This window comes from Pezoporus wallicus, unplaced genomic scaffold (assembly GCF_028554395.1).
Source record: "Pezoporus wallicus isolate ANWC-B61680 ecotype Strahan unplaced genomic scaffold, APGP_CSIRO_Pwel_v1 contig_7363, whole genome shotgun sequence".
Taxonomy (NCBI): Eukaryota; Metazoa; Chordata; class Aves; order Psittaciformes; family Psittacidae; genus Pezoporus; species Pezoporus wallicus.
Window position 1 is genome coordinate 181,134 of NW_026641434.1, and position 21,978 is coordinate 203,111.

General features: G+C 53.3%; 1 protein-coding gene across 2 annotated transcripts in view; it reads left to right on the forward strand.

The window, feature by feature from the left end:
- Window positions 1-6,034: 6,034 nt before the first annotated feature.
- PAX5 (paired box 5) overlaps window positions 6,035-21,978 on the forward strand; it is a 131,500-nt gene continuing 115,556 nt past the window's right edge. The window contains exons 1-4 of one of the 2 annotated variants that reach the window (XM_057423928.1): window positions 6,035-6,263; window positions 13,085-13,250; window positions 17,755-17,952; window positions 21,289-21,353. In XM_057423928.1, coding sequence (XP_057279911.1) covers window positions 6,218-6,263; window positions 13,085-13,250; window positions 17,755-17,952; window positions 21,289-21,353 — 475 coding nt within the window. In that variant the 5' untranslated portion in view covers window positions 6,035-6,217. Of the gene's footprint in view, window positions 6,264-9,076; window positions 9,237-13,084; window positions 13,251-17,754; window positions 17,953-21,288; window positions 21,354-21,978 lie in introns of those variants that run through there. The other variant, XM_057423929.1, reaches the window with a different exon arrangement.

The window sequence follows — 21,978 nt, forward strand, 5'->3', positions numbered from 1 at the left end:
GCTCTGAATCTCTTCACCCCCCAGCCTATAGCAGTGAAGGTTGTCCTGTGCTTCTCCCAGGTCCTGGTCACAGCACTCAGTTAAGAGATAAGTCCAGTATTCCAGGGTGTGCACCCTACCTTGCTCTGCCCAAACCCTCCCCAGCCCATGTGTCTAACCAGGATTTTATCCAGAGCTGCTGTGAATGAAAAACTTCCTGGACTGTAATTGCATAGCCTGTGGCTTGAAAGTGTACAAACAGTTTCATCCAAGCTAATATACTGTTGCTTTGAATATCTACTCTGAGTGTATAGCCCTTCCTGCACAAGGGCTGGGGTGAATAGCATGATAAAATACAGTTTTCAAACCTTCCTGCATTTTTTAGTCATGGTTCCTAAAACTATGGAAGGAAACCTCTCCACAAGCCATTGAAAAGTGGTGGTGAAAACACCTACCTGAAGCACATGCTATGATGTATCTAATAAATATTCGAGGGAAAATTTGAAATCTCTTTAGAAGCAAAGTATGTTAAGATGAAAAATCTTTTGGCAGCTGGAATTTACAGTGGCATCTATTTATGTACATGGCAGCACATTGACTGAGAGATTTACCTAACACCCAACCAGCTAGCCAAGGAGGAGCAGGACTGTGTTCTGTAGATTTTAAACACCCAATATAGAGAAATACTGGACAGAACTGGACTCTGAATGCTGCCCAGTTTCTGATTTTGGCCATTTACTTGAGCAGAGTTAATTATGTGTTTGGGGGCTGTGGTCCAATACCTTTTTTTTTTTTTTAACCAATACGGGAGAAATGGGTTATTAACATGAAATCTAATCTAGGAAAGATAACATGTAATCCTGGTTATTTCTTCTTTTGAGCCTTTTATTTCTTAACCTCCTACTTTCTGCTTGCATTTTCTGGATACTTTTATGTCTAGCAAAGGGCTCTCTTAATCAGCTGTATTTTCCTCCTCACTGGCAGTTGCTGGAAGCAGACTATTCCATGATTTAACTTCTATCTTTCAATCTACCACTTCTCCCAGTAATTCTCAAAGCAAAGGGATCAATTTGACCTTTGTCAACGTTTTAATAGCAGGAAACACAAAAGTTACAGCACAAGATAAACTTGGGTTGAAATTTTTATTCTTGGCTTTCTCAAGAGAAACTGGAAAAGCAAGCATTGTATAGTAAATTGCTTTCCAGCTAGAACTCCCATTAAAGAATACTCATTATTAGTGATTTTATTTGTGGCATAGCCAAAATGGACCCCTCTTTTCAAAATATCCATGGGATGATGCATACAGTGAGAGAGAAGAGAGGCTTGTACCTGAGCAAGCTGTTCCTTCAAGCAGAGCAGAGCAGCCCATGCAGAAGTTAGGTTACAACCTGCCCCTGAGGGCATCTCATTTGCCAGGTACTCAGGGGCACTGTTAAAGTCCAAGCTTAGCCACAAATAGTGGACTTTGAGGGTGCTTTTTCACAAAAAAAAAAGGTGTGATTCCTGCTCCGTGCTCTGCACAGACCTATGCATCCCCCAGGCAGGCTGCTGCACCTCCTCATACCTCCCATGTGGCAAAAGGGCTCAGCAACCCTTCGCTTATGCCACTTTCCCCTGGCTCGGCTGTGGTCCCCAAATTAGATAGGAGATTCCGCTGCATCTGAAACAAGCGCTTCACCTTCCCAATGAGGCTACTGGGATGCCCTGCAGGCTGGAGGATGGCAGCTTTGCTGCTGACAACAGATCACACTCTTCCACTGGGTTCAAATGAAGAGCCATCATGCAGGAGCCGGAGAAGCTCTACAGCCCAGCACGCTGCACACCCAGGAGGCCAGGCCTCTGCTCTACCACGTCACTGCAGTCATCTCAGAGGGTACGGTGGGGTTGCTCACAGATCTCTTAGGAAGAGGTAGAAGCCAGCATCTGGCGTGGGTTGGCCTCTGCTCAGATGCTGGCTTATTTTCAGCTGTGCACATAAGCGTGTCAGCAGGAAGAAAGTTCTGCAAAGTTAACTTTTAAAACCATGTCTTTTTAACTATCAAAATAACCGCACTTGAGATCAGTGAAAGTGACTGAGAGAGGGGACTGAAGCATTCACTGTGGCCCTGAACCCTTCCACACTAGACTGATAAAACAGGTTTAGGCTATTCATTGCTTTGATAAACTAGGATGGTCTTCTGCTTCGACATAAATTCATTGCTGAAAACACAAGCCCTGGTCACTGTAAGGCTGTGGGGTGGAGGAAAAAAGTCCAGGAAGCACAGCAGCAGGGTGGTGAGGGGTTGTCGTGAGAGTGTGGAACAGCAGAGCGGTAGATGCTCTCTCAGAAAAGCCTTTCAACCTGCGTAGGGCTCCCTGCTGCAGCACAGCACCGGTTCTCACTGCTGAATATACCCAACAAGGCCCCCCAGCGTGCTGCTCACCACCATGTACCACTGGCAGCATTTTTGAGGCAGCAGTTGGTGGTAGGTGAGGGGAGAGCAAAAGCTGTAATGCATACTGACTGAAAAAGAGAAGTCTCTCCGCATTTCATTCCCTCTCACATTCTCGAAAATACAACCCTCTGGTTTTGTCAGCTCTGCCACCTTGGCTCTGCCCCCTCGCTGGACTGACCAGACAGGGACACAGAGTGCTGACAAGGCTGTCAGCATGTCTCCCCATTAATCTCCAGTTGCTAGATTGTAATCTTGAGGGGACAGAGCACCTCTTCCACGTGGACCACCAAGCAAACTCCGCTGCTGATGGAACACTCCACACTCTCATCTTTCAAGCTTTGTTGTCTGATGCCTTCCAGCGACAGCTCTCTGAAGATTGGTATTACATGATGCTACCCCAAGTGCTCTCAGCTTTACAGGCCTGCCCATCTAACATCTTTTAAATTACTTCAGTCTAATTAGCACACCCATCTGAGAGCTCTCTTTTGTCTCTGGGAACATACTGGGCTGCATCCTCACTAGATCTCCCACACTGTGAATTTAAAATGACAGACCTTGGAGGAACAGGAAACTGTGGCACTGAAGAGAATCAGTGGCTATTTCTAAAACAGAAATCCCCCTCCCATGTAATCCTTCAGAGACTGAGGGGCAGACAATCACTTGTAGCAGTGCTTCCCCTCTTCCACATTTGGCACCAGTGTGTTATAAAGAAATGTGAGAAAACGCAAAAAACTTTAAAGGTGGCAGAGGGCTGCAGATGCTCTGTGCTCCTCTCTGCCTCTCCACTCCCCCCAGATCATGATTAACCAGGCCTCGGGAAACGGAGGCTGCCCAAGAGCAGACAGGTTCTCAGGGTCAAGGAGATGCCCAGGCAGTGCTTTGGTTTCACAGGTGCTTTGGCTGTTGGGCCGAGCCTTCAGCCATGCCCGGCTTTGCAACACGCCTGTGGGGGTTATCCTTCTATGTCCCAACGGGAAGCATCGGAGATAAAAGGACAAAAGGTTAGTCCGTGTTCACGATCTCCTGATCACTTCGGAGAGCGCAGGCAACAACAGCAGCCCTTGGAAAACTCCGAAGACAGATTTCTGCCACCTCACGGTTTCTCTCCACTCAGCTTTCATCCGCCTTCGCGGTCCCGAAGGCGCAGCACTACTTCTGAACACAGCCCCGGGCGCGCCGGGCCCGGGATGTCTCTGGTTGCCGCCGGGCTGGGCGGTGGTATTCCTCCTCCTGCGTCCTCCCTTCAGGGGTCCCGACGCGACGTCGCCCACCGCGGAGACCCGCCTGAGCATACCGGCAGCATCCCGGCTGCGTGGGGATAACGGGGGGCTTTTTCCGGGCGTCCGTGGGGAGCAGGTTTTTCATGACCAGCCTTAAATCACACCTCGGTGTCGGGGTAGGAGTGGCAGGACGAGCCCCCACCGCCCCGCGGAGTCGCTCCCCGGCCCCTGTGCTGCGGGAATGCTGCTGTCCGGAGTACCGCTCCCGAGGAGGAGTGCCAGGCGGGGCCCTGGAATGTCTTGTCCCCGGCGTTGCACGCAGGGCCAGGCCCCCTTAGCTGCCCGTGGCAACCTTAGCTCTGTTTTCGTTAAGGCGATCGCGGGGATGTCCGATTTACCCCAGGGGCGAGTCCCTGCAGCCAGGGAACGCCCGGGGGTCGGAGCCTTCATAGCCCCCAGGGCAACGGGCGGCCGCCGAGTCGGGGCAGCACCGGCGCGGGAGAGGACCCCGCGGAGCCCACCTGAGTCGGCGCCATGCACGGCCCTGGCACCCTCGTAGAGCTAGGCTGGGCCCCGCAGCAGTCCCTTGACCCTCTCCTCTCTCTCCTCTCTGGCCGGGGACAGCGGGAACGGGTGCTGCCGAGGAGGGAACCCCGCGGACTGTTTTTAGCATAATAAAGTGGGTTTTGTTCATTTCTCTGCATGAGGGCGAAGAAGAACTCTAGGCTCCTCTCTGCTCCGGGGCCGACATGGCCAGGAGAGGCGCGGAGGGGGCAGCTTGCAGAGGGACGGGGGTTTCTGCTCATTCCCCCAGTCTGGGGAGCCGTCCTCTGGTCAAGGAGCAGGGCCGGGCCGTCCCAGGAGGCTGTTCTCACAGCGCTCCGCAGTTCGGGCAATGCCGGCGCAAAGCGGGACCCGGCGGCCAGCTATTTCTTCGTAAGCAAATATTTGTGCAGAAAAGTTGGTGAAAAAGGAAGCAGAAGGGCGAGAAGCAGGAGCTAGGCTCCCTCCATCAGAGCTGTCCGGGGCAGCCGGGCCGCCGGTCCTCAGATGCGAAGGAGTTCGAAGAGGAGGGATGGACAGAAAGGAAAAGGAAGGTTTTAAAAACAGAGTCTCGCCCATGTCAGCTCTCGAGGATCCCGGGGAGAGGCGGCCGGGAGCTCCGTTACAGGCCCCACGCCGCCAAATCCGGCCCCTCACGGGATGGTCTGCTCCCATACACCTTTCCTGTCCGCAGCCGCTGTCTCCCGCTCGAGCTGCCGCCGCTTGGCCCTGCCGCGGCCACACCGGGACGGGACAGAACCCACCCGCGTCCCCGACGGCGGCCTCCTTGTGTGCGCGGGATGCGTGGGAGAGGGGCGGGGCGGTGGCTTGGAAGGCCGCGGGTGCGATGTGCACCGGAGGGCGAGGGGCGCAGCGCGGGCAGGGAGCCGCGGGCAGGGTCTCCCGCCGGTCCCGATTCACGGGAGACGCCACGGGGCCGGTTTGTTTTGTCCTTTGGGAAGGGTAGCGCCGTTAGTCTTTTCCTCGAGTGCTTTGCTGAGAAACAAATCTGGAAGCGATCGAGGCCTCGTGAATTCTCCCCTTTCCCTCTTCCCGCCCTCACCGGAGCCTCCGAGGTCCGCAGGACGCTGCCGTGGGTCCGCCGCGGGGCGGTACCGGCTGGAAGCCTCTGCACAAAAGGGAGGTACAGGGGGAGCCCTTAGCGGATGCCGCCAGCCCCTGCTCCTGGGTCGGGAAAGAGCCGCTGCGGCCCGTCAACACCCCCGTTGGGCCGCTGGCCCAGGCTGTTGGGCTCCGCTCCTGCCCGAGGGCTGTCCTCAGGCGGGGGGCTGCTCTCTGCAGCCCCCACCCCCGTCACTGGTGGCCAAGTCACTGTCCCGCCCAGGCGGGGAGCGCGGCCTCGGGGCTGCGGCGTCACCCCAGCCCGGGAAGAGGAAGTCGGTTCCGCTGAAAAGTTGGTGACGGGCTGTGGCTGGCGGGTCAGAGCGGACAAGTGCCGCTGCCTCAGCAGGTGCTATCGCTGCCGGTGCCGCCGCTCTGCAGCAGCCGGCGGAGAGCTCGGGGGGCGGCTGGCTGCGAGCAAACTTCGGTTCCTGCTACAACAAATGTCAGAGTTTTCTTGGATTTGGGCTGCGTCTGGGGACATCTTGTGATGTTTTAGAGAACAGGACATGATCTCACATGGCGATGAGCTCTTTAGTTTCTTAATCATTTCACGGTTCCTTCAGAGGCTGTTTTCCACCTAAAGCGTTTAGTTTCAGCTCAGTGATCAGCTGCAAAAGCTCGGCGGGGAGCGGAAGAGTTGAATTACTCCAACCTGCGAGAGACCCCCCCCCCAAAAAAAAAAAAAAAAAGGAAAAGGAGAAAAACGAAAAAGGAGAAAAAAAGAGAAAATAAAGAAGGAGAAGAAAAAAGAGCAAATAAAGAAGAAAAATAGAAGAAGAAAAAAGGAAAGGAAAAGAAAACTAGAAGAAAAAACAAAACAAGAGAAGAGAAGGGGTAAAAGGCGAAAGGAAGACAATAGTAACACGACGTTGAAACTTTTCTCCCTGTCCGCCTCCCGAGTCCTGAAAAGCCGAGATGAATTTGGAGAAAACCTACGCGACCTCCCGGGCCGGCCGCACAGGTGGGATTCGGGGGCTTCAGGGGCTCCGCGACACGGGCAACGCCGGCACCCGCCGCGGCCTGTCACGCGTGAGCTGCGCCGCGGGACCCGGTGGGGTGCGGCGGGGCCAGGTCCGGGGCGAGCGGCGGGGTCGGTTCCCTGTGGGGAGCTGCCGAGATACCCCCCGATCCCCCGCGGGGCCTCTCTGTGTCCGCCGGGCACCGGGACTGGGGAGCGGCCGCGGAGAGCCCCATTCCGGTGGACCCGCGAGGAGCGCGGCTGTGGCGTGCCAGCGAGGCCGGCGGTGGGCGCCGTGGCGGGCTGGCGGCTCGGTGGCGAAATGCGATTTCTAAACGATCGATGGAGCCTTTTATTAGTTAAATCACCTGAATAATCGTTTAATCGATAAAGCATTTTATGCTTGCGCAGCCTACGCCCCTTGCGGCTGGGCGGCCGGTAGGGATGCCCGCAGGGGCAGCTTCGGAGCTCGGCCCGGGTAGGGCAGCGCGGCTCCCTGAGGACTCTCCCGCCGCTGGCCGCGGGCACCGCCGGTGCCGCCGCATCACTCCGCCGTACCCCACGAGGGAGGAAGGGGCAGAAGGAAGGATGAGGGCAGGGTCGAAGGCCAACAGGGAGCGGTGTCTACCCTGCCTGTCCGCGCTTGCCCTTCCCTCAACTGCTGAGGCCGGCGCGTCCCCTCCGGTGTTTGCATCCCCACCAACCTCGGGGTTACTCCCACCGGACCAAGGTCCGAGCGGCGCCGGAGGGCGAGCGGCCGGACAGTCCCTTGCTGAGCTGCGGGACTACAGGGGAACCCCCACTGGCCAACTCCGGCCCCACTCTCCGCACCCCCGGAATGGCCGGATTCCCCTGGCCCGGCCCAGCGGTGGCTGCTCCACCGCACCGGCGGGAGTTTCGCCTTCAACGAAAATTCGCTGTGCGCTCGCCCGCCCCGCGCCGCCGCTGGCGGCTGCAGCTCCCGCCATCCCCCGGCCGCCGATGGGGGGGCCGTTCGGCCCCGAGAGCACGGCGGGGGACTGGCCCGGGGAGGGAGGGCGGAGTTCTCTCTGCGCCACCTTCCAGCGGCGGTTGCGGACCCATAGCCGGGTGCCGGACGCTCCTGACTGTGTGGCAGCCAGGCGGTATGGACGAGGGCGGGGGCTCGGCTCCGCAGAACTTCGGCGCGGCCCTACGATCACCCGCAGTGGCGCGGGTGCGGCCCGCGGAGACCAACCAGGCCTGGAGCTTGGTCTAGGGGCCGTGTCGCCGGGGCCGGGAGCAGTATCTCGGCGGCCGGAATGGGAACCCATCGGCCTCGGACGCGGTGGACCCAGCGCTCCTGCGGGCCTTTCCCGGGGCAGCCGCGCCCCACCGCTACCGCGGGCGGGAGCGGCGGGGGAGACCTCGGCCAGCCTCCTTCGAGCCTTCACGCAGAACTCAGGCTCCCGGGCCGCGCCGTCCTGCCGCAGGGGAGACTGGCGGCCCCGGGAACCTCCGTCAGGACGTGGGGTAACCGACGCCCGTCGAGGGTCCCGTGGCGCCGGTTCGCGCCGTGCACCCGTCGGTCGTACCGCGGCTGGGGCGGCCGTCGGAAGTGCCGGGCCACACCTCTCCTCCCTCGGACCCCTGATCAGGATCCCCCACGCACACGGTCTCGCGTGGCTGCGGCCCCGCCCTCGCTGGCCTGCGGCCACGCCCCCCACCTCGATTGGCCCGGTGCCTGCCAATTGGGCTCGGCACCGCCCGGCTGCCGATACGAGGAGCCGGCAAGTTAACTTTTGCGATTGGCAGTGGCGGTGAATGACGGCCGGGCCCCGCCCGCTGCCGACCGCCGCTGTCCGCCCGCGCGGTGCTGAAGGGCCGCCCTCCGCAGCTCCTCCGCGGGCAGCGCGCGGCGGGTCCGGAGGCGCGGGCGCGGTCCCGGGGGCGGGGCCTGCGGCAGCGCAGAGCTCCGCCCCGCCCCGCGCGCCCCCGCTCGGCCCTCCCCTGTCCCCGCCCCGCCGCCCGCCACAACCCCGCGGCCCGCCGAGGGCCGGCAGCGCGCTAGGCGCAGCGCCCGAGCCAGGCAGAGCCGCGCCGCCCGGGACCCGCTGCCCTCTGCGGCGGCAGGGGGCGGCGGCGGCTGTCCGGCGGGTGGCGGCGGGGGCGATGGGCGCGCAGCGCCGGCGCCCCAGGTCGGACGGCGGCCGCTGACGGGGCGCCCTGATCCCGCGGGGCCGCTGTGAGGCGAGGCGAGGAGAGCCCGGCCCCCGCCCCACTCCCCGCCCTCTCGCACACCTTCCCCCGCCGCTGCCCTCGCCCACCGCCGCCCCTCCCGGCTCCGCGAGTTGCTGCGAGCGGCTCGGCGGGGGGCGGCACAGCTGGAGCGCGCCGCCGCCTCGGGACCGAACCTTTCCGACGGACGGACCGACGGACTGACGGGGCGCCCGCAGCCACCCGCCCGCCTCCGCGCAGCCGCCGGCGCAGCCAGCACAAAGAGCCGTCGGGCAGGCACCTCCGGGCTCCGGCCGCCGGATCGAGACGCTTGCCAGCCCCGTGCCGCCCCGGAGTCGGGTGCAGCGGTTCGGCGGTCGCCGTGAGAGCGGCCGGGGTTAGACGCACAGCCCTAGGCTGAGGGTGCTCGCTGCCCCGGACGGAGTGGCTGGACGCTGCGGGCGGCGCGGGGAGCCGCTCTGTCGGCCGGGCCCAGCTCGGAGTGGGACTCGATTATTCTTTTTTTCTTATCCTTTTTGGGTTGAGTGTTTTTTTTGCGTTTTCTTTTTTTTGGTTGGTTGGGTTTTTGCTTTTTTTTTTTTTTTTTCTTTCTTTTTTTTTCCTTGATTTTTTTTGTTGGTTGGTTTTATTTTTCTTCTCCTCGGCTGTTTCCTGAGCCAACCTCCCCAGCCCCTGGGCTGTGAGCCGGTGGCGAATCGGGACTTACTCGGAGAAGCAGCCCCGCTCGGACCGCCTCGATGGAAATTCACTGTAAGCACGACCCGTTCGCAGCGATGCACAGTAAGTGGCCGCCACTCCAACTTCTCCAACACGCCGCGACGGGCCCCGCGGGATCGCGGACAGCGCTGCCGCCCCGGGGTTTTGGTTCACTGCTGTCCGGGGCTGTCGCCGCCGCGGGGCGCGGGGCAGACCAAGAGCCGCAGCCGCCGTGCTCCGTGGGGAGGACGGCTGTGTGTGTGGGTGCTTTGCCGATGGATGGACAGCGGTGGGATGCGGCAGGACCTCGTACTCCCATTTAGACCGTTTAGTACTATCAATTGTAGCCGCCGCCGAAATGTGTTTGGGCACGGAGACGGATGTACACACGCGTGTGCGTGTCTGTCTATGGTGTGCATGCGCGTTCGTTTCTATCGATAAGCGTGTGTATTTATGTAATTTTTTCAGTCCTAAATCGAATCTCCGGGGAAAAAGTCGCCCGGTGTTACCGACGAACGGAAAAGTTTTGTCTATCATATTCTCCCTCTATGTCGACGTTTTGATATTCGTTAATTCAAATTAACGAAACAAAACCCAATTATAATTATAATAGTAATGAAAATAAATAAGCAAACAGGCACCACAAAGGGCGCGCAGCGTCGCTGGAGGGAGGATTTTGTTCCGTGTTACCGGTACATCATGGGTAGGTGCAGCGGCTCCCCGGAGCTCGGCCGCGAAGGAGCGGACGGGCAGACGTGGCTGAGGTAACAGGTCGCTGTCTGCCGGGATGCAGCGTGCTGGAGAGGTCGGGGAAGACTTGTACATTAGCGCAGTGTTATGTGAAATGACATCTTCTCTCACGGTGAGTTAAACGCTGCATTACGGCGGGAGATGGCGAGGGAATTTAAGGTAGAACTAATCTCATTTCCTCGTGCACCGCAGCCCTGGAGCTAGAAGAAATTTGTTTGCAGGATAAACAACCCAGCCGTAGGGATGGAGATCTCCCTCCCTCCGTCTTTCCCCGTTGGCCTCTTCGCGCCGCTGTCCCTCTGCCCGCCGTTCCAGAGAGCGCCTGGGCGAAAACGGGCTGCGGCAGTTCCCGAGTAAACGGATTGACCCTCCCGCGGCACGGGGTGCGTCCATTCCGCCATCGACCCGAATCGCGTTTTTTACAGCAAACTTTACGGGTGGGGAGCCCACAGGGGTGTGCGGAGCCTCTGCCCGCGCCACCGCGGGGCCCGTGAACTGCAACCTACGGAGGACGGGGTACCCCGGCGGGAGAAGCCGCGCCGCTTCCGTCATCCGCAGCCCTGGAAAATCGATGCCAGTAGCTGGAAATTAGGGGCAAAACAGAAGTAAACCCACCGCCACCGCTCCACTCCCCCACCCGCTATCGCGTTCCGGACCCCGGCCTAAGGGGGCGGAGCGCCCGGGGCTTTTCGCCTCCTAACGACCCCCGGACCCGCTGCTCCCCAGGGCAGGGACGGGGCGTAACTCCAGTGGAAGAGGAGCTGGGAGCCGGGCATCGGCGGGGGCTGTCGCCGGTGGGGAACCAGAGCTGGCGGCAAGGGACGGACCGTCCCGAGGTAGACCTCGGCACCTCATAACGCCGGCATGGTCCCAGCGGCTTCGGCGCCCCAGCTCCCGGGGATCGGCCGGCCCTCAGGCCAGCTCGTCTGCTGTCCGCCCCGGCTCCCCCGTCCGCTGCTCCGAGGCTCCCGGCACCACGACGGGTTGTGGGGAGTCCCGGGCTGCGGAGCGGGAAGCCGAGCCACGCACCGGCCCCGCTCCCTCATTCACTCCCCGGGCCGGGGCCCAGAGCACCATGCCCCCCGCCTTCCGCCTCCCGCTGCCCACCGGCCCGACGGGGTCCCCGGTGCCCGGCCGCAGCCGTGCAGGGAACGCCGCGGCCGGCTGAGCGGGACCCGGGGCGGATAGGAAAATGCCCTTGGCTCTGGAGCCGATTCCCGAAGCAGTGGCAGGTTTAGGGAGGGGTCCCTCTGCGCGACGGAGAGGACGACGGCGGCCCCAGCCTTTGTTTCCCCACGGCTGAAGGGTCGATGTGTCGGCTGGGGCAGACCCGGGCTCAGCCGGCCTCCCGGGGCTGGGAACAGCCTACGGCGGGAAAATCAGCCTTTTCCCTAAGGAAAAACATGCCTCAATGCTCCTTTTTCTTTATCTCCCCCCCCCCCCTTTTTTTTTTCTTTCTTTCTATCTTTCTATTTTTCTCTTTCCTTTCTGTCTTCCTCTCTTTTCCCACCCAGTTTCTCTGTTCTTTCCTTGCCTTCCTGTCCTTCCTCCCTTCCTCCCTTCTTTCTCCTCTTCCTTCCTCTCCTCTCTTGCTTCCTTTCCTCTCCTGCTTCCTTCCTCTCTTCTCCTGTTCTCCCTTTCCTTTTCCTCCTCCTTTCCCCCTCCCTCCCCCAATCATCGCCTGTTCCCTGGCCACCACCACCGGATCTTCCCAGTTATATTGGATGCACAGTGTGTGATTTTGCACAGCTAAAGCCGCTGATGGGTGACACTTCGCCACAGCGTTAAGGGGTTGTTCCTCTACACCATCGTATTGTCCCCGCTCTGGCCGCGGCATAAGCCCAGCCCCGGTGTGGCCTTACCGCTGCCGGCACCATCCTGGTCCGCACGGGGGTCTGCTCCCGCGCCCGGGGCTGCAGGAGGGGCGCGCCAGCCCCAGTCCAGTGCCGTCTGCTTCTCGCAGAGACGCAGGCAGAGCAGGCACTTGTCGGCTCGCCACAGACTGAAGCTACCTTTAGCAATCGCATATTTCATGTGGATTCGTTATGTGTCCTGACAGTTTTAGAAGGTGTTTGCAAAGTTTGGCAGCAGTTTATCAACGGTGAAATGACTAGATTTAAATAAAAATAGCTCTATACAATCTTTTCTTTTCCTCCAATAATTTTTTTTTTTTTTTTTTTTTTTTACACCGAGGCGTTTGGCTTGTCATCTTATTCAGTACCATTCGAGCCCTGTGCAAATAGAGTTTTTGTATTTTGTTTTTTCCAGAGTTGGCATCTGTACTGCCCCTGTTGCTTGTTTTCAGCTTCTCTACTCCCCTGTAATCAAAGTAGTTTGGATGATTAACAACACGGAGTTTAATTGTATTACCTCACATGGTACATGGGACTATTACATGTTCATGAGTTTTACACAGTTTCATTACTTACTTCCTTCGTGTTAATCCAAGTGGGTCCTGCTTCCCACCAGATATACGAGTCACCCTGTTAAAAATGAACAGTAGAAATCTGCTTGAAAAGGAATAGTATACTGGGCTTGCCTGAATGTTCATGTTTCGTTTGTGGGATCATAGTATCTACCAGGACTGCTGTAAATTATAAGAGCAGAAATCATGCTCTGACATATATTTTTTTTCCTCTTGATTGAGTCAAGGTACCCGGGGGAAACAAAAAAAACCAACAAACAAAACCCGAAAATCCATGTGTGTAATTTAGGGTATCTCCTTCTGTGCTTAGATACAGTGTACTTGCTGAGTGATCACCCAGCTGTGTTTTCAGTTGGTTTCCTAGCCTGAGGCTTACGAGCTGCCTGTTCTCCATGGGGCAGCGCTGGGCTTGCCCCCAGAGTTGCGGTCGGGTGAACGTGGCAGCTGGCATTGGGAGGAGGGTGGTAGATGTCCAGAGAGCTGGGCACCTCTGCGTGTGGCTTTCTGGGGCCATTTTCCTACAAGGGACTCGACCTACGTTCTGGCAGGAGGGTCCTCCGTCTGGAGAGTGGCAGTACGGCAGTTCAGACGGCTGCCTCCGTGCTTCCTGTCCGGGGAAGATCGGCTGGACCGATGCTGGGGAGACGATGCCGAGTGCCGGGGAGTGCTGGGGCTGGGGAGTCTGGCCTGCAGAGACGTCTGAAACACTCACATAGCTCTTCTTCTCCTGCCTTCTCCCCTTCCCTGTGTATTTCAGGACATGGAGGCGTGAATCAACTGGGGGGTGTTTTTGTGAACGGCCGCCCCCTCCCAGATGTCGTTCGCCAAAGGATCGTGGAGCTTGCCCACCAAGGGGTCCGGCCGTGTGACATCTCCCGGCAGCTCCGCGTCAGCCACGGCTGCGTCAGCAAAATACTTGGCAGGTAAAGGGGGGACTACGAGTCTGCTGTGTCCATCAAAAGTGTCAGTGCCGGTCCCTGAACCGAAGGCTGCAGGCAAATGGAGAATAGTAGAAACCTCAGGAAACCAGCCCAATGAGTCGAGGGGCTTCCTGACCACTCGTGGTTTTACATGCCTGATGTGAAGGGAAAGTGATACTCTTCATATGTGTGGTTTGCTCCTTTCACTGTTTCTCATAGGTAATTCTACTGCTATGTGACGTGTATTCGCTGTATATACAGCATGTATCCCGTGCCTGTCTGTTCTGAACGAGTAGAGACATGTGGGAGTCATCCTCAAAAAATGTGAAAAAGAAACAGAAGTTGTGGAAATCACTTGTTTTACTTTCTGAAGACGACTCTCTTTAACAGTAATACTATGTATTACTTCAACATTGCAGGGCGTTCATTCACACAGGCTAGCAATCTGTCCCACTGCTTAGTTCAACATCTTTTTCTACTTTTGTGCTGGACTATGCTTTTAATCAGAGCACAGGACATAAAGTTATAAAGTAACTATTAACCATCTTATGTTTTGCTATTTTGGGAGTAGCTCTCTGATCAGGCTGGAGTTGTTTGAACCACCGAGGCAACAAGAAATTAAAACTCTGATTTTGTATGATTTCCTGATTTTGTTTTAAAATTTGACATAGATACAGGTCAAAAATACCGTTACTGCTTCTCCGTATCTCATGAATAAATCTGAACGTAGCCTGTATAAACTATAGAGTTAAAATGGTTTTGGGCATCAGGTATTCTGAGGTACTTGGGCATCCTATATTAAAGAAAACATTTTATTTTGTTGTTAGAACATATTTTTTTTTTTGATAATCTGGAAAGTTAATTCGTGAACTATTTACTGAATTTTCACAGTTCATTGTTTAGAATTTTACTGTTTTATTTTTACCTTTTGCTTCTCCAATTTTTAGAGAACTTGCTTTTCAGGATATAGCATAGCTGCAAAGACTGTTAAAGCAAAATGCAGGGGATCTGCTTGGATTAGCAGCATTTGCGGTCTCTCAATGGCCATTTAAGTGTTTGGGATCAGACTGACTGGCATAGTCACAGGCCCTTGGTTTTGTAGCTCTTGGCACTCTTTTCTCCACAGACCCTTCTCATCTCTACTCACACGGCACCTTCACAGCCCTGTGTGGCGCTTTTTGAGAGAGCTGTGCTAGCCCGTGTGCAGGTTACACTCAGCATCTCTGCTTTTTCCCTCCCACTTACGTTGCAAGGAGGTACATTCCCCTGCAAGCTATGCGTGTGCTTGCCAGTGTAGTTTTAAGGACATTGATGCCTTTGCTATTCTAGAGAAAACAACTTTCCATGGGCTTTATGTGAGACTTACTTGCCCATCATGGGCTGTTTAACTCAGTTACTGGTTTGCATCCGCTGCCGGCACACTGCTAGCATGGTTCGGCTGGTGGTGCTCTCTGCTGCAGCAGAATCACCAGAAGTTCCCACCAGGATCAGTGCACAACTAAGAAGCAGACAATTTATTTACTTCCCAAGCAAATGTCCAATGATTTCACTTTTGATAGTTCAAATAGATCTACCACTAGATGTATTTTTACTATATAGCTAAGAGTGAGGCTCCAGAGCTTTGTCATTGAAGTTGTCAACAATAAATGGGAATTTCATAGCTCATTATTTTCATAACTAATAATTACAGTGGATAAAATGTCACTGTAATTGCAGGTGTGTGTGTGTCTGTGTGTGTGTGTGTAAAAGATGGGTATCCTTTTGATAAATCCCCACTTTTGGAATTCTATAGGCAGAATTTTTAGTCCTTGACAGAGCCTTGAAAACCCCCCAGAGGCAGGGAACCAGTAGTTGCAGTGCAAGTGAAACTCCCACCCTCAGAGAAGGAGGGTACTTTCCCCTTTTCACTTTTTCACTTTTCCTCTGCACTGGAAGCTTGCTGGGAGCAAAGGGCCTGAACCTGATGTGCACAATATGAAGCAAATTACAGCCATCCTTGCCTTTAAGATGGAGATGGGAGTCAGGGATGTCCCTGCTGTGCATCCTGCAGGCCTTTTAGTGTGCCCAGGTGCATTGTTCAGGTGGAGGGAGGTGTCAATGGCACCACTGGATGAGAGTTGTTCCCTGTTGCAGTGAGCTCTCCTGACTGCCTGGGGAGAAGGGCTTGGGCCTGATCCGGCAGCCTCCCAAGCGAGGCAGGTCTTTCTGCTGATGTGTGAGTGCCTTTGCAGGGCTGAGGTGGTGAGGGCTGGCAGGCGGGCAGTGGTTTCAGGATTTGGAAATGGAAGCCCTGCTGCCCAGAGGGCACCAGAGCTGTGTCCCTTGGTGAGCTCGCAGCTGCCACAGTACTGTGGCGGCAAGGGCCTTTGCGGTAGTGGCGTTACTTACCAGGGTGAGTCAGCCATGGAAAATGTCGTTTTGCCAGCTCAGCCGTGGCTTCCCAAACTGCTGGCTGATGCCTACTCTGCTGGCCTGCCCTGCATTGTGGGGTAGTTACCAGAGGTACCATGCCATGGGGTGGTGGGGCATTGTTGGAGAAAAACACAAAAGAACATTTGTGTAACATCCATCGTTTTTGACCAGAAATAAGAAAATGGCAAGATTTTGTTTGGAAGCATTCACGGTATTTTCTGGCTTCCTTTAACACTACCCTGAAAAGAGAAACTCCAGCAGGAAAGATTTTGAAGCCAGGGGTGTGAGGTTTTAATAGGTTTACTTCTAGTATATTTATGTTTCATAGTTTTTTTTCAGTAGATCCATGCTTGCCATCATTTTGACATGTCCTCAGGAATCAAAGGGGGAGCTGAATTTTACCCCTCTGCCCTAAAGCTCACTACCAGGCTGTGTTTAGAGGCACCAGGAGGGTTATAATCCATCTCTGACACTTGATACTTCCCTTGCTGTTACTGGTTAAATATATTAAAACTGGCGTTAAAACTGGTTAAATGGCTCATGGATACAGGTAGATCTGAGTTCACATCTGCATCCAGAATATTTGAAAACATATGCAAACAATGCAGTGTCGGTCTCTTTCAAAGAATTTTAGGCCCTGCACACAGAGCCCTCCCTGAAAGATTGAAAACAGGTAGCCTGGCAGGTAGCCTGGCAATTTGATGAGCATGGTTGTGTGTTACAGTGAGAGAGACACTGGCTGTGCAGCCTGTTAGTGCTCTGCTCATGCTGGAAAGATCGGGGAATTTTATTTTTTTTTCATATAATGGGCATGTCAAGTAGCTGCAGAGAAAATACATTAATCAGCATCCTTAGATTCTTACTTCAGGGGTCTTTTCTGCACTCCCTACTAGGAACACGGGCATAGAGCACTGAGTGGACACATTTAAGCTGCTGAGAGTGTGTGGCTTGAGCCTGGTTGAAAGTCTCATGAATCCATGTCCTGCCCTGTGCAGAAGGGATGTGCCAGATCAGTGGGGCAGTTGCTGCAGGCAGGCACAGGGTTTATTTATTTCTTGTTTGCTCATAAGAAAATTCACAAGATGCAAAGAAGATGCATGTCTGGGAGATCACCTTGTACACTGTGCTCCCTGGCAGCACAGCATAGAGGAGCACGATCTCGCTCTTGGTCTCCATTCCGGCCTTCAGTGGGTAAGATATGCTGCTCTTAGCAGCATGTTCAAGGCCTTGTTTATTAAAAGGGAAGACTTGTGGGGCTGGAAACCTCAGCTGCAATTTATTGTTTTTTCAATGCTTCCAAAAGCACTGTGTGATTTACATGTGAAGAAATAAGGCAGATTTCTGTCAGTGTGGGGATCCAGTCTTCTGTCTTCTCCAGCATGGCACCATAGAGCTGCTTGTGTGGGTAAAGATGCTACACCTGAGGAAAGGCCGCAGAACTGGTCACAGAAACCATCCCACCTCATTGTGGGGACAGCTATCTTTTCCTTGAAGTTTGCAACTGAATCTACTGGAAATGTGCTGTTAAAAAGAATGCATTTTAGATATGTCAACTATTAAAACTATAACATGCATGTTAAAACCATAAAATGGGGAAGAGATATGCCGGCATATTTATCCTGGAGATGCATATAAAATACAATACCTGGCCTTCATTTAATTATGAAATGATAGTAAGCTGTAGATATTAATGACAGAGAACTTTTGTATAAACTGTAATTTGCTGCAGAAGAGTCCACCACAGAAAGTGGTCTTGGGTGAAATTTGTTTCTATTATTGCGAGTACCACTGATTAATAACATACATTTTCAGTGAAGTTTGGATTCCGGCATACCCTTTAATCTTGTATTGTTTCTTTTGTCTTGCTATTACAGAAGAACATATATTGTAACCCGAGGGCCCAGTTCCAATTAATATAAGTTAATCTATTAGGTGATAAAGCACTACATAGGCAGAAAATATGTATGTGAAAGTGAAGATGTATCTCAGGATTTACTGGGGTTTGGTTACCTTGAAATTATGTTCTGTGTAAATCTCAAGGCATGTTCTTTGCCTGTCTGTGATAACTAAAGCTTTGGTTTGGACGTTGTCCCAGGTATTATGAAACCGGGAGTATTAAGCCTGGAGTGATTGGAGGATCAAAACCAAAGGTCGCCACACCCAAAGTCGTCGAAAAAATTGCAGAGTACAAGCGCCAAAATCCCACCATGTTTGCCTGGGAGATCAGGGATAGACTCCTCGCCGAGCGAGTGTGTGACAATGACACCGTGCCCAGTGTCAGTTCAATTAACAGGTAAAGATCTGTCTGGTCCTGGGGAGGGATGCTCCTCAAAGTGCCACTGAATACCCATTTAGTTAGCAGGACTGGGTGTTTGGGCTGTTTGCAAGACAGCAAACATTAGCTGCATTAGCCTTCCTGTGTTCCCCTGATGTGTTTGGTGCTGGGGAGCAGCTGTGGGCTCACCTCGGCAGCCAAAACATCACAGATTACAAGCGTTTTCTAGGAGTGGGCAGGTTCTGCTGCAGGCCTTTGCTTCTTTCCCGTCCTTTCTCCAGTCTGGGAGTTGCAGTCCTCACTGGTAATGATCCTGTGTGTATGCTCCAAATGAGTCCCCAGTTCTGCTTGATAGCATGGAGGTACATCAGGATGTGCTTTTCTGGGGGGAAGCTGAGACGGCCATTGAGAGAGGTGGCAGTAACCTGGAAAAAGGGGGTGCCCAGTGCCTGGAAGAGGGTACCAATGGTATGGGCCTGAGGTACAAATTCTGTTCTTCTGATGTCTGCTTAGTGTTGTTGAAGTTGGCCCAGAACCATGCTGGCTGCTGCCTGCTATTGTCAGTGTTGTATTGCTGAGATAATTTGGTCAGTAGCTTGGTTGGTTTTCTAAAAATGCAGGAGAATCTCATTTGGAGACTCAGTCCTGCCTTTGGCAGCTTTTTTCCATGACCTTGCTTGGAAGGACTGGGCTCACAGAGGGGTTTGGAGCTGCACTAACCTCCTGCCATCTCAGTTACACCTTCTGTACTCATCCACTTCCTTCTGAGTCCAATGATGTCTAAAGCTGGTGCTGAAAAAACACAGTGAAATACTTTGTGATGTCTCCACCCCTGACAGACAGATAATAAGGGATTAATACTTGGAAGCAGGAGTGCTTGGGCAGTCTCATACAGACTCACACCCCTGACAAGCAGTGTCCTTCCATTTTTGCTCAGAGGTGTGCCCTATGCTGGGCTCCATCCTCTCCATGCTGGTGAGATGGTTTTCACTTGCGTGATTGCATGCAAATTCTTTGAATGCAGATAGCTATAAAGTCCCATTTGTGTCCATGTACGTGAAATAAATTGATGCAATATTCTTTTATTGGCTATCCCAACCTGATTTGCATTCATGGAGTTGCCGCTTGAATAGCTGGAGTGGCTTCCCCAGTGTTAGCAGAGAGCAGTGTCTCTGCTTTGCTGAACTGAACGTGGAGTCATCCATTCCCATGTTCAAGAGCACAAATGGGTCAGTTAACAATTAACAGGGCCTGGGAGCCCCTCACTTCCTGAGGCTCCAGAGAAGCATTCTGTAATCCTACAGACATGGTATTTTTGGTTTTAGAAAGGATTTGAGAAAATAAAGTAGATACCAGGGAAACTGAAGGAAAATACCACTCTGCCTGACCTCAAATAACTGAGGGCAAGCTCTGCTTCCATTAAAGCCGGTGCACATCCTGCCATATGAGAAGCATTGCTGCTGTGAGCAGTCCTGTGTTTGTGTATTACAGCTTTCATCATCTTCCGAAAAACTACCAAAAAAAGGCAGTCATAGCACTAGGAAAAAGGGAGATAAAGTGGCTTCCTGTCATGTTTCGAGCCAGTTTCCATATTCTACCTCTTGCTGTGTTCTTGTATGTTTCCACATGGACAGTGTCTACACTCCCACTGCCATTGCATTGGAAACTCATTTTGTGATTTGGCACAAAGTTTTTTGGCTGGAAATCTCATTCTTTCTCATATGCTTGTGATGGTGCTTAAGATCTTTTCCTTTTTTGAGGGTGTGCAATCCCTTTTTTAGAAATGCACGCAATCTCTTTGAATCAGTCTATTTAGCTGGAGATTTGTTTTTGCCAGCCTAGGAGCTCATCCTGAAAACCCAAACCAAACTATCTTGATAAGAAACCTTGAATTCACATCAAAATACTTGGCTTTAATGTTAAGTTCTCCCAGTTCCATGATGTAGCGTGTGGATTTTATCCTCATATTTAAAATCAGGGTATACTTCCAAGGCTTCGCCAATAGGGGTGTTACAAACCAAGGATGCAGACCCTTAGGATGCCCCTATAAGGTCATGATGCCCTTATTCACCACTGATGTGCAAATCAGGAGCTGCACAGTTGCTGCAGACCTGAGCCCATTTGAAATGGCGCGGTGTGGTTCCTGTCCTACTGCAGGGAGGGTGAAGCCAAGTAATTGGCATTCCTGCACAGGAAGATGCGGACACCCCACACTGCTCCCCTAGTCCCTGCCTGTCACTGGAGAGGGGGGATCCCCTGGGGCCATGCTATTCCCTTCAGGGGAATATCTGCTGTTGGAGAATGTCGGGGCTACTGGGACAGACTGTGCTCAGCACATCCCTGCTGCTGGCATGGCTTTTTGCAGATGAGTTTGAGCTGCTGCATTATATCTAGTGAATAATAACTATTACTATTAATTAATAACATTTATTAATAATAGGTCACTCTTCCACAACAGGGGCAAGTCTGTGTGATTAAGGCTTAATTAATCATTGCAATTAGTTTTGCTCAAATAAGCTGAGAAATGCCCAGCTGCTTCAAAGTGCTCCAGTCCTCCGTCCATCCAGAGATGAAGATGTTTATGTGTCAGAAGTCCTTGGGCATCTTTCCCTTGCCACAGCGGCAGGGAGGCCTTGTGCAGGTGCTCATGCAGGGTCCCAGGTCCTTGGCTGTGCTCCTCCACTGAAACTCGCCCTGACCCCTGCACCGGGCTGGCTGCTCCAGTCCTTGGCTGGGGATTTTGCTGCTGAGGACCCATCCACCAAAGAGGTGTAACACCCAGCAGCTTTGCTTTGTGGCTGGCTGCCAAAAAGGTGGCTTACTAACATACCAAGCTCCTGTCAGCCTCCATCAGACCCTGCAGACGGATCGTAGGGGAAGAAGATGGCAGCGTGTCCTGGAATGGGGATGGGCATCACCAGTGGTGGTTCCCATACAAGCTCATGGGGTGGCCTTCCAACAGGCAGCTGCTGTTTGTTACCATGAATGCACTGCCAGCTGTCTCTCACCTCCCCTCTCCTCCCCACTTTCACCCTAGAGGTGCCAAAATAGCGATGGGTATCCTTTTCCTAGGCAGCAAGGACTAGGTCCTCAAGGCACTGAAGCTGCAGCACCCCGATGAGGGTGTTTGAGTCAGTCACCTGAAGGTTCCTAATGACTGGGGCTGGAGGCAAAAACGTGGTCCTGAACCCACCCACCAAACTTTGATCTTTCAGTGAGTGCCAAGGGGATAATACACAGAAAGTCATTTTTGTATTGTATTGTGTGTGTCCTGAACTGAAAAAAGCAGTTCTTGGTGCCCCCTGCAATTGTGTGCTTAATATTAAGTAGTCTTTTCTATTCAACTACATGCAGGATCATTCGGACGAAGGTGCAGCAGCCACCCAACCAGCAGGTCCCAGCTTCCAGTCACAGCATAGGTAAGGAAAACTTTAAAAAAGTATATAATTAAAAATTAGCATAATGGATAACAAATATTCTAAAGAACTTTTAATCATTCTTATGGACAGATAATTTTGCATAAAACACTTCAGCACATGTGCTAATGCACCTTCTTTGTCATTCTCCAAGGGCTGAACATAGTAAATGAATTTTATAAATACTACTAAAAGGTTTTGAATTTTACTGATTATTATGATAAATAGCTTTCACCATGAGACAGAAAATTGAAATCTAAACCAAAAAAAAGCCACTAATGGGGGTCTATAGAATGTCAGATAATTAAAGTAATAAATCAAGAAAGGGACACTTATTCATAACATTTTCTGCATCATTAGTCAGTAAGTAGTTTTGAATGTGTTTTTTTCATCTATCAACCATCCCTTCCACAATTCTTTGTGCACTTGCAGTCTTGAGTGAAGAGGTGGGAAAACTTTCTGAAACTTTAATTCAGCTGCAGACCGGTGATGTTGTGCCCCAAGGCAGGCAGAGCGGATCCCGGGGAGGGTGGCCTGGCTCCTGGGGCATCCTCAGCCCTTCCTGAGGCTGACAGTAGCCTCTTTGTCATGCCACAACAGGGATGGAGCAGCTCAGTTAGGGCTCAGG